At 35.2% G+C, this 12,667-nt stretch overlaps 2 protein-coding genes across 4 annotated transcripts; both read right to left on the reverse strand.

The window, feature by feature from the left end:
* Positions 1–271: 271 nt before the first annotated feature.
* Positions 272–6,282, reverse strand: LOC18039653 (probable galacturonosyltransferase 7). Of its 2 annotated transcripts, XM_024181857.1 has the most exons (11): positions 5,743–6,282; positions 5,362–5,393; positions 5,211–5,267; positions 4,997–5,056; positions 3,615–3,696; positions 3,462–3,511; positions 3,087–3,379; positions 2,204–2,561; positions 1,569–2,111; positions 966–1,221; positions 272–834 (listed from the first exon to the last, which is right to left on the reverse strand). In XM_024181857.1, exons 1-11 carry the CDS (start codon positions 5,918–5,920, stop codon positions 776–778), a joined length of 1,968 nt encoding a protein of 655 aa, XP_024037625.1. In that variant the 5' UTR covers positions 5,921–6,282; the 3' UTR covers positions 272–775. The 2 variants fall into 2 exon arrangements, with proteins under 2 accessions (XP_024037625.1, XP_006429685.1); XM_006429622.2 differs by having other exon boundaries at positions 272–1,221.
* Positions 6,283–8,002: 1,720 nt separating this feature from the next.
* On the reverse strand, positions 8,003–12,664 carry LOC18039629 (uncharacterized protein At2g24330). Of its 2 annotated transcripts, none has more exons than XM_006429623.2 (6): positions 12,403–12,664; positions 10,893–11,158; positions 9,750–9,894; positions 9,389–9,498; positions 8,570–8,984; positions 8,003–8,429 (listed from the first exon to the last, which is right to left on the reverse strand). In XM_006429623.2, exons 2-6 carry the CDS (start codon positions 11,133–11,135, stop codon positions 8,071–8,073), a joined length of 1,272 nt encoding a protein of 423 aa, XP_006429686.1. In that variant the 5' UTR covers positions 11,136–11,158; positions 12,403–12,664; the 3' UTR covers positions 8,003–8,070. The 2 variants fall into 2 exon arrangements, with proteins under 2 accessions (XP_006429686.1, XP_024037626.1); XM_024181858.1 differs by having other exon boundaries at positions 10,893–11,178.
* Between the last annotated feature and the right edge of the window lie 3 nt (positions 12,665–12,667).

The following is a 12,667-nucleotide window of genomic DNA, read 5'->3' on the forward strand; positions in this document are numbered from 1 at the left end:
TTCATGGGTGCGTATTTTGATATTGAAAAATGATATATAGCTACTAACAAAATATTACCATAACATAAACGGTAATATAAACAGTATTATTAATTTATGTTCTATGATGAAACTGTAGTATAACAATACAATTTTTCTTTCTTGCTAGTATCTTGATAGTGTTGGTCGTTGATATTTTTACTATAGCCCAATTGTACGTACGCGGGTGAACGCATCTCAAAACAAGAAAACAATTAATGCGAAGGAAGTTTAAAAAAAAAAACTGAAAAAATTAACTGAATGAATTGGCTAAACCGCAAGTTAGGCATAATAATGCAAACCTACCCACTTGTTCGTATATTAACTTGACACACAATAATAAAATCAGTCCATCACTCCATCTGTCTGTCGTTGATTGACCTGACAAAAATTAAATTTAAATCAAACAAATTGCTGTCCCGACATAAGAATACACGCTCCTCCGTAGGACACAAAGGAATATTCAGCTTCTTGAATCTGTAATCATTTACATTATGAATGGCTATGGGAACTTTTAGTACAAAAATATTTTTCAAGGTCTTCCACTTCACTCTAAATCTCTAATTCAATTACCAAAACAAGCAAAGAATGAAGCTCTTCCTGTCACTCCTTGCATTGTCAAAGAAATACCATTATAAAACCTGAAATCTTCATGCCTATGCCTATGAGCGGTACTCACCTCCAGGGAACTCAATCCCCCTCTTTCTGGAAACTAGGTAAACATTTCCATTCCTTTCATCTATCAAAGAATAAAAAATCAGTTCACCAGATTCGTCGTGGATGTTGCTTCTCTGTAACCCAATAAGCTTGGTGAAGCTGGAAGAAAAATTATCAGCAACCAGAAAAGAGACATCCATACATTCATGCTTCTTGAACCAAAATTTTCCATAGACTTTTAGGAGTAAAACCTTAAGTACCAGCATTTCAAGGATGTACATTGCACTCACTCAATAGCTGATCTTCTTGGTTCAAAAACTTCTTCCAGAATTTTTTATATCTTGGAATTCCCAGCTCCAGCCAAGGTTTCATGTTTCCATTATAGTGCAAAACTGCAGCTTTCTTAATGGCTTCGATATTAAGCCCATAATCATGACCGAGTCCTGACAATGCCCACACCCCATCAAGAGCATAAACAAGGTCCTGAAAGGTGAGCAAACTTCCACGCAAAGCAACAGCTTCCTTTGATTCCTCTCCCATGCTGACCTGCAATCATATGGTGAAATGGATCAGAACTTTATGATTAATAACATAATAGTCTTAAAAATAGTTTATTGGTCCTAATTATAACCATTATTACATCAGAAGAACGAGATCATTTCTCAGAAGTTTCAGCCAGCAGTCAAAGCGGTAGGCATGGCATCTAAAATTAAAAGGGAAGGTGAAATGATGGGGCCAGTGGTCCAATTACCATCACGACCCATTTACACAGAGCAATGCGCATTTATTGTCATAAATAGAAGTAACAAAATTTAAAAGCATCATTGAACCATGAACATATATTAGCATAACAGCTCAGAGAAAGATATCTTAGCAAAATAAACATCACTCACCTCTCTTACCAACCTCTGGTAGGTTTTAGTAAGATCTAGCTCTCTCCATCTGGCCAGATCAACTATATTCAATCCAGACATCCAAGCACAAGAATTTTTATCATAACTGTTTTCACCCAAATAACTCTTCAGCTGACCTAAACTTACTGAGCAGGATTGCACCGCACCATTTACTTTACCTCCCATGTTGATGTCCCATAGTGCTGACAAGTCTTTCTGAACAACAACATCATCATCCAGAACTACAACCTTTGTTAAACTCTGAAATATCTCAGGAAGAAGATAGTGCAAATGAGAGAAAACTGATATATACTGCATTTTACTATGGATTGATGGACCATCAACACTGAGTAAGGAAACTCGATACTCCACAGGCAAGAACATATGAATAAGAATTGCTTTATCATGAGACTCTAAGTTAAGTTGTTCAATATTCAACACTTGCACTGTGGCTTCCTTAAAAGTGTTTCTGAAGAACCACAGTTTCATTGCAAAGTAATTCTGTCCATCAGTCAGCACATGAAAAACCTGATTCTTATTTTCCTGTAAAAAAATGCAGGAAAGAAAGTCAGCATCCTTACTAAATTGCATGCATATTGACAATAAAAAATTGCATGGAGGAACATTTAACGTACTCTTGCACATAAGACAGTTGAGTTGATTAAAACCGATGATGCAAGTACATTAGTGGAGAATATAACATAGTGATGCAAGGAGGGATCTGAAAATCTATCAGCCTGAGAAAGCTCCATGACCACTGAAGGAGATTTGAAATATTCCACAGTTAACCTCATAGACAAGCAGTGAAGACTTTTTGGCATGGTCTGGACTGCAAGTTGGTAGAGGAATGCACTCTGCTTCATGTGGAAGTTAGCTTCATCATTGGTCATGTCAAGAATTTGCCTGAATTTCTTGTCGACATTACTACAATCCACAGGGACTGATTTAGCTTTGGTTATTGCAGCTTCCATCCTCTGAATCTTCTTTTCAATCCTATTACAATGGCAATATTCATCTTAGTGTCTATAGAGTTTGACTATCATTTCAACAGAAGCAAACAACAAAATGTCAACAGGACAGATGTACCCTTGGAAAACATTAAGCATGTATACGAAGCTGAGTAAATGCTATACTGTAAAATGATTAAACTAGAAATGGGGCTTAAAGAGCCATGAACCAAGCCTATCTTGGAATTGGACATTCCACATCTTAAATATGGAATAAACCAACACACGCAGATGCAGTACAGCTAATAATGATAAAATCCAACCAAAGCAAAAATGAGATGGGTCAGAAACATTTAGTTGATAGTCCGTGTAATGTTTGGGATGCAAAATCCAAGGACTCTTCAGGTGCACAAACAAATTTATATTCATGAGGCAAGCAAATTCATGATGTGCAAAAGGATGCCCAAAAAATCTACACAAAGCTTTATAATTAAGAAGATGCATCAGTAAATGTGACCTATGTACTCATCAAGTGGAAGATAGAAAAACCATGCTATCTTGCACAACCTACCCTGGAGGAAGATCCACATCTGTGGCACTTTCACTAAGAACACGCTCCACCTCTTGAATATTTTGTCTCAGTGCACGAGTTAACTTATCCTGTGATGGAAGTTTTGCAATACTTGGGTAGTAAGCTCGAGCCACAAAAAGCTGGTCTTTCAATTTCTTTACCATAGTGTCCTTCATTTCTTCCCTATGTTCTCTACGCCAAAGGCAGTAGCTCCCAAATTTCAATTCACAGTTTTCATTTTCATCAACACCACCTCGTCCAGAATCAGCGACAGTACCAGCAATTTTAGAATTCTGCACAGCAGATTTACTGAATCTCAGAGGCTTTGCAAGCTTTAAAAATTTACATAAAATTGGAAAAAATATGCATGCATACACTTGTATTTGGAAGTGATTGTGGCACAGCAGGAGGCGAAACTGGTGTAACTGTTGATTGTTTTAGAGAAGGAGGGGAAAAAAAATTCAATTAGCATCATCAAGAGGGCAAGAAGAAGAGCAAACACTTTGGGAAAAATGAATTATCTTGGACCTTTGCTGTGATGACTAGTGTCAGTGGCACTCATATCAGATGTTTCAGTTTTAGCTCCATCGGGGAAATTGCTGCGAACATCCTGACAGGCAAAGTTCGTGATGAAAAACAACAAAACATCCTTTTGAATTCCTATGCTAAATCAAAAAAATACTTAAGACTTGTATACAGTCTTTGGAATAAACGTGAATATGCATACACTCTATATTGAGAAAATGGGATGAGAATTCAAAAATTAAAAAAAAAATGGAGAGGGGGCGTGGTGGAGAATTAATATTTCTTTATTTGCCTAATAACAAAATATTGATGACACTATGTGTAATGGCAAAGTTCTAAAAGAAGGGAAAGAGAACTATTAATAATAAAAGAAATCAACTTTCAATAAGTAATCTAGGTCCTATAAGAATAAGATTAATGGTCTTAGGAAAACCAAATCTAACTCTAATAAAAATTAAACAGAGGGGAAATTATCCTAGAGCAGCCAAGAGAAAATCTATCAAAATAACATTTTGGACAGCCTCATCCATGTATTTCAAAATCTTCTAAAATATTAAACTGCCGATTTGAATTCCAAATTAATTTCCCAGCATCATAGTCTTCCCCTTAAGAAGCCAATTTCGTTCCTTATAGCATCTTATGTGTGGGTAGAGTCAATTATTAAAGCAGCTTACTTTCTGATTTTATCAAATCTTATGGTATCTTGCTTGCTTGAAAACGCAAATATTATAACATTTTCCGCAATAAACGAACTTGAGAGCTTTCAAATGAATTTTTACTTTTGGTAATAGCGTAAGAAGTTCAACCTACAAATGAAACAATGAAGTGAAATCACAAAATGAAAACGAATGCGAATGATATGATTTGTTAAGAGTTGAAAACAATTGATGAGCTATTTCCTATAAGCTTAAGCTTTTGAGATTAATGATTCTCAACATGTTCAGACTTAGATATTATTGTTCGACCGTCGCCAATTAACTTATGCTTTTAGGCATGCTACCAAATCTAGTTTCAATGGTGTTTGTTGCAGCCTGATCTGAGAGGTTATATTACAACTTAGTCTCTGAGGCAGCATTGCCAATGCCACTGTACCTAATTTGAAACCAAGACCTCTTTCAATACCTAGTCCTCAGTGGTTTCTTGCTTTCTTGTCACTTTAAAGCTGTTCCAACCTATAGAGAATCTAGTGATGTAAACTTAATTCAAAAGAATTTTGCATTAACTCAATCTAATTTAATCATGCCAATCTCGCAAAATTAAACATAAATCAGGTCAATGGGTTGCTATACGATTATTCATCTACAAGATATCATTAAATTATAAGAATTTAATGCAAATGACAAGTCTCAATGGTTTAATAGTAAAGAAATCACTAAAATATGCACCTTTGAAATATTTGGAGCTAATTTTTTGACAAGGTCATTTATATGAGTAGATCGATAATTCTGCAAAAACAATAAAAGAAACATCCATCAAATGATCACTATCTATTCCATATAAAAATCAAAATAAACTACGAACTTTTTGTTTCCACTGGTTGTATAAGCAATGTATACGTTCACAGGAAAATAAGTACAGCATTGACAGTCAATGCATTACCTCAGCATAATTGAAGGTCTCGCTGTTCTCGTACTTATCATAAATTTTAAGATCGCTCTGATTTTTAGCAACACCAAAAAGAAAATGCAAAAAATTAGGAAAACATTAACAAAAGGAAATTGCAAGAAACGAAGTTGAACGGATAGCTTACTACAATTGAAGTTTTATGCACAGGTACATATCCTGCAGAAGAATCAGAATACACTGATGAGATTCGCTATAAATAGAAATCCGGAACTAATATCAGCTATTTCTGGTGTGAAGTAAAGGACAATAATGTAGTTTAAAGAGTTTTCTGCAGTTGTCGCACCAGAGTGAAGTAACAATTAAGGAAACCTAAGTGATGAAGTTGAATGTCAGGCTTAAGTACTACTACTACTCAATACTCATGCTAACACAGAGATCTAACTAGTGCAAATGTAGATTGAAGAATGAAGCATGATTGGATCTGAAGAAAGACAGCAGTGTAATTGTTGGCACTTCCGCGAAGGACAACAGATCTAAAGCAAAAGTAAAGTTACCGAGTACTGACCGTTGGGATTGGGATTGGGAGAGTGAAAGCCATTGTGAAGGCCAAGCAAGAAAGCGAGAGGGACAAGCATGGAAAGGATAACGAGAAAGAGTACTCCAATCACTAGGCTTCTCCATCGCCTCTTCCCCGTAGTAACCAAAACTGCGCCTCCACCGCCGCCGCCACCACCACCTTTCATTGCCGGGTAAAAGTTAATTATCTATCACCACCGGAGTTTCGTTATTACTGTGTTAGTTTAGGCTGTTGGAACAAAATTAATCCCTTATAAGATGACGGACGGCAGTGATGTCCGTCGCCAGGCCCACCGTAGTAGCGTAATCTCGATCTCACTCGGAGTCAAGACACTCTCATTTCTACTACTACTTGAGCACTAACTGAAAGGAAATCTTAGAAGAACCAGTGCTTTTGCACATGATGAGAGTGGGGAGATCACCGTTCCCACGGCTTTGAGCTTGCGCGTGAATTGCACTTCCGCTGGCTAACACGTGTGGACCCCGCGGTTTCATTCCTTTTCCCTGAAATTATAGAAGATAATTATCTTTTTACCTCAAGCCCGAAAGTAGAGTATCGCAGCAATGGGTCTGATATAATCTAAGTTCAAAAAATATTTGTTTTTATCTAAAAAGTTTTAATTTTAATTTTTAATTTTGTTATCGTAAACATCAGAGTTATTGTTTCAACGACGGTTGTGCGATACTTGTTCACGCAACATGAAACCATTTAAGATTAAGGGTCAGTTTGATATTGCGAACATGGATGAAATAAACGGTTTGTATTGTGTTTATGAAATAATCTGTTATTTAAAAAAGTTGTTTGATATTTGATAAATTGTGTTGTTGCGCTTGAAAAGTTGAGCATATACGTTTGATAAATTTTATTACGAAAATATTTTTTTATTATATAATAACTAAAATAGATATAAGTTTTAATTATTTTTTATTTTTAGAGTATTTAATAAATTGTTTAGATATATCTTTTTTTCTTAAATATGCAATATATATCATACTTTAAAAGTTATAGTTGTGAAATTAGAATATGAACTTACTAGGTCAAAATTAGAGAAAACCTACGCGGTTATGACGGTAATATGATATCTCATGATTTATACATAAGAGTTTATGAATAAGTGAGATACAATTATTTTTTTATTAAAATATAAGGTTATAATAAAAAATTTTAAAAAGTTTGGTAGCTTATTTAATAAACTGTTTATGAAAAACAACCATTTACCTGTTTTTAAAAACTGCTGACGAAATGAAAAAAATTATTTTTACAAAATTTACTAAACACTATTTTATCAAAAATTATAAAAAAAAAGCTTATTAAATTTCAACCGCACTCCTAAACTAGCCCTAAATGTTATGACGTCTTATTCAAACAATTTATTTTAATTAGTATGTAATATTGAAAATATTATTCAATTAATTTTTTACAATAATATTGAATATTAAATATTAAATTTAACAATGAATAATATAATTTAAAAATAATATATCATTCAAATAGTTGTTTTTACTTTATTAAACTAAATTTAACATAATTTTATCGACATTATACAAATAAAAAAGTACTATATAATTTAGGATAATCCAATCTAATCTAACTTCAAAGTTAAAAATCCAATTCAATATAACATAAAAAAATCCAGTTCGATCGAACATAACCTTAGATGCTTACCTCTCCCCTTAAGAACGAAATTTCTCACCGACTCAAGTACAAAGATAATGCCAAATCCGGGGTCACGCATCTAATTGTAGAGAATGTGCTAATAAATAACTTGCTACTAATATTAATAAATTAACCAAAATTGATTGAAAAACAAAATTGTTTAAAGAGCCAATAAACCATCGTGGCACCCATGCAGTAGGTATTAGGTGCCTAAAGCTGTACAACACGTCGACGGTCCTCTGTCATAAAATGTACATAGCATCGTTACAATACAATCACAAATTCAAGCTACAGAAAAAAGTTACGTTTCCACATGGTGAGCCCAGCAAGTTCATATGGTCGTATATGAACTCTCTTTGATCAAACGTCCTCTGAAATCTTCACATTTTGGTCAACATCCACGCTTTAGTTCACAACGAGGCATATAATTGTAAGCACAAATCGTTATGGTATCATGTTCGATCCATGTACAGTCTATGATTAAAGGTTATGTAATCACTAAGCAAACAAGATTTTCCATATGAAAAATATTGCTTCTGAAACAAAAAGAAGCAAACCCATCAAATCCAACAATCAACACCCAAACGAGAAATACTGAAAGCCCATACTTGTCATAAAGAAAAACTCAGTGCAATAAGTAGTTCAACACCAGTCTACCTTTCAACTAACCATATCAAGTGAAGCAACTTTTTCAGCTTCCTCAGTTCCCAGACCCTCTCTGACAGGGCTATTACTTCCACATATGCTACCACTCAAAGGACTAGTAGTAGCATTGTTGACTGAATCTGCTGTCAAGGTGCTCATATTAGGTGAACTAGAACTACAACCAGCAACATGCTCTTCTGATACCTTCGGAGGCGGATTAGAAATAGAACCAGAAACAAGCTCTTCTAACTCTTTCGGAGGCAAACTAGAAATAGAACCAGAAATGTGCCCTTCTGATTCTTTAGGCCTATTCAGGGCATTGCAGTGTGGACAGTAATATGTAATATATGGGAAATCCTCCTTCCTAGCAAGACCTTCGCACATACAACAAAAGAAAAAATAGTTTTCTTCAATCCCGATCATTTCATAAACAACACAATTGATTTTGGGGTCGTGCATGTGATTTCATCGTTAAGCAGTAAGAGGGTAGGAATATCCTTTCTAACAGACTCACCATTATGCATATGGCAGTTGCCACATATAAGAGCATAAGATTGTGAAGGATCGTCTCCAACAAGTATTGCTGCAATTCGAGCAATCCATCCTCCGTCATGCATGGTAGACACCTGGGGATAGTGATGATTCACAACAAGTTGATTATGCTCAGGACCCTCGCTCCCAAAGGAACTAGAGGTTTCTTCATCAGAATGATGCAATGGAGTGCTACCAGCACCACCAGATCTGGGCTGCAATTGCTTTCGATTTCGAAGACCGCTAGATGGCATAACCTCGACATCATTGCTATTCCCCAGTGGAACATTGAAATTAGATTCATCCCCCACAAACACATTCAAACCAGAATCTGCGCCTAGCTTGGATGCCAGGACTGTTGCAGCGGCAGCTTTTGCCGCTGGGTCAGGATCATACCTCTGTAAAATAAAGCTTGTGCTAAGTACAATTCCAAACTTTTTTTAAGAATGAGTCGTGCATTCGGAAATTAAAAAAAAAAAAAAAACTCCATTCATTTCTTTTTGATGAGGCAATAACCACTTCCATCAGCAACTAACACCCTTTATTCATTACAGAAACCATATCATGGTAACAACTCTTAAACTCATTTGATGTGACCAAAAAAAAAGAATTCTACAAAATTGCACAATATTGTCTAAGACTCTTAGCAACCAATTCAAAACAACACAAAGGGGTAAAACAAAATCTTAAGAATCGAGGCTTACATCTCAAGCTTTATATTACACTTAAAAGCTTAAACAGACCGATGGGACCTGAAAGAGGATTCTATAGAACACCTACAAGAAGTTTCGCGAATAATTACCTGAATGAGCTGTTGAGTAGTATAATAATTTGTCCTCTCTTTGAGTTCATCAATTTTGGCTTTCCTCTCAACCCGAAGCCTTTCTAGAGTTTTCTGGTCCTTGCGATCACCTAAAAGCATCAGATAAAATACAAGTTGATAAATAGATCTATCCTCTTAAAGCCACCATATTTGTTTGGGTTTTGGGTGGGGTGGGCGGTGTGGGGGTAGTTTAGGGTGAGTGCGTGTTCAATTTCTTTTCATAGAATGTAGACATGATAGTCGCTATCCAAATTTAATCAAGGAAGATGTCAGGCAACCAGTGAGATAAATAAAAATATTGCAATAAATTAAAAAAAGTTCTAAAGTTCAAAGCACACACACATCCTGTTGAAGCTCACAAATGCTGAATAAGCAAGTGCAGATAAACCAGGCAAAAGAAATATGGGTAGAACTTGAAGGGCCCTCGTCTTCCAATTTAATTCCATTGATCTTGTTGTCATGATAGCATAACCAACCGCAATAACCTGAAAATTGATACCATTTAAGGGAATTTATTAAAATATAGATAACAATAGCAACAAGCATCCAGTAAAAGAATTGTGGTTGGGCCTACACATGTTTAAAAGGATAAAATGATGAGGCCACTATACTCAAACCTTCAAACCAAATATTCTGGTACCAAATATGTCAAATATTAAAGAGAGAAATCTAAGCAGGTGGCAGGAGCCAAAAAAAAAAACATAAATTTGAGAACGGTAACGAAAAATATCTAAGCAGTGGTCAGAAGGAAAGAAAATCAAGATAGTCAAACTTAAAGAAGTTTTGAATGCAACAGATTGACATTTCTCTGTCAAAAGACGTATTGTAAAATAGAAAGAATGTTCAAATCACTGGTTTGCTCTAACTCTTGCACCCTAAACTCATCTGCCAACCAAAAATTTGTTAAAAAAGCAACGAAAACTAGGTAAACTTTTTCACTCAGCATGGAAATAAAATTCTCTGGCCAAAACTTGCAAAATCCAACTGTAATGGTCATTCATGTATGTAAAGACATCTAAAATGTTAGAAAACACAAGCAGACATCATACAATTATAAGCTCCACCACAGTCATTTATTTCTAAGGAAATTTACTTATTTATGATCAGAAACAATTTGATGCATGCAAAAGAGAATCTTTTAGTGGTCATGACTAAGTTCTCTCACTGTCTCAGTGGCTTGCTAACAACATTGTTATAGGTCATCGGAGACTCACTATACTCATAAAGGAATGCATCATCATCTGGAATTACACCAATATTTTAACATTTTGCGCTATGAAAATGAAACCAATGATTTGATCAAACCACCCCCCAACCCTCCTGAAATAAAGATAAAGGACATAGGCACTGCACGTCTGCACCACCTAAAATGCCAAGACTAAGTGATAAAAAGAGAAAACGTAAAAAGTTACAGTGGGAAGAAACAATGTATGGTATGTACTTTATCCAAAATGCCAAGACTTAGTGATAAAGGAGTAAGCACCTCAAAAACAACAGTGAATATGATAAGATGCCTAGACATCCTCCTCCAAGTCTGGGATCTCCTTTTCACTCGAGCAAGAATAGCAGCTTCTTCCTTAGAAATGTATTGCAATCTCTTCTCAAAATCATCACCCTTTAGTCTAAAGATACCATTCCAAAGACGAGAAATGATACCCTTACGCTTCTTTTCAACTGCCTTGGAATCTTTTTTTTCACTTTCAGTAATGCACTTGTCTTCTACCATTTCTTATTTTGCTTTACTTCCTTCTGCAAAAGTGAAAAAAAAGCTAAGCATCTATAAGTTGGTAATGCAGCTAAATAAAATTCAAATTACAATCAATATCAGAACCAAACAGGAAAATCCTTCAGACATGATCATTAAACTAATGGCAACCAGTGACATAACCACTGTTAACTATTTATAGGTGAGAAACGACCAGTAAGAAATAAAAATCAGTTACTTAAATGACAAAGCTTTATTATGAGATGCCTATGTAAGAAGATAACAATAATCTCGTAGATTTCCCTTCTCCATTGTTCATATGAACTAGCTAAATTTGAATCCAATTCATGGGTATATTTTTATGTATTTAAGGCTAATTATCTGTTCAATGGCTCTTTAGAACAACAAAGACACAGCAGTTAAAAATGGTGCTTTTCAATACAATTTATGAGATCACTGTCTAAAACCAGACATCATAGAGCAATATAAATGCTGCTCACCTGGTCCCATGCAAGTCCTAATTATCATCAGCTAATATTTATTATTTATTCATTTATCACAGAGTAAAGGCAACAAGCACTGCATCATAAATAATAATTTCCAGGTATCGGGAATAGTTCAGCGTTCAACAGATCAGACATGACAATTTTTGTATGAAGTAGTTAAAGATAGATTAAGATAAAAAGTATCTTAACAGCCTTCTCTTTCTCTTAATCAGACCCACATAGTAAGCCAAACTTACAGATGATCCTATTGATGCCCGAGCTCAAAATTATTCTGTGACCCTACATTTTATCAATCAAATCAGACTACTTTTCAAATAAAAACGGAAGTAACAATTCCCGTAACGGATTACAGAACATAGGATAATGAGCATATCACAACGAACAAGAGATACATAAAAAAATTTGCACAATCCTCAATAAGCTAATACTGGAGCCAATATGCTGTAAAACATGAAAAATTTCATAGCCAGGAGCAGACTAAAATATCTGAATCCATAAATGGAAGCTGTTAAGTAAACGCAACTTAATTTGAAATAATGCCGGAATTCAATTCGTTTTCGGTGTTTAAAGGTGCACAATCTTTCTGAGCTACTTTCAGGAAACACAAGTGATGCAGGCTCTATTTTTGTTTTTTTTTTAAAAAAAATAGATAGATAAAAAAGGCAACAGACATATAAGAAGCAAACGTGATCGGATCCTCTACTAATTGCCTGTTCAATTGGATTATGAAAAATAAAAAGTCAAAAATGATTAAGTTTAACGCTAGAAATCTCATAGCTAACCTGAATTAAAGATAGTATGTTTGGGAGGAGCGACGATCAGAGGTCGAAAGGTTCCAGCGCGAAGAGCAAAACGATTATTGAAGATTTCGTGTGGAATGGTTAAGTCACCGTTTGAATCGCACGTGCGAAGTGAGATCTCACACGAGGGAAAATGTATAACAGCTAGTTACAGTTACAGAGGAAAGAAAGAGTCGATTGACAGTGGACTGTGGAGAAATTGGTATCTCGGAGGTTGGGCTTCGTGTGGATTCAGCAACTTAAACAA

This window comes from Citrus clementina, unplaced genomic scaffold (genome assembly GCF_000493195.1).
Source record: "Citrus clementina cultivar Clemenules unplaced genomic scaffold, Citrus_clementina_v1.0 scaffold_6, whole genome shotgun sequence".
NCBI classification, from domain to species: Eukaryota; Viridiplantae; Streptophyta; class Magnoliopsida; order Sapindales; family Rutaceae; genus Citrus; species Citrus x clementina.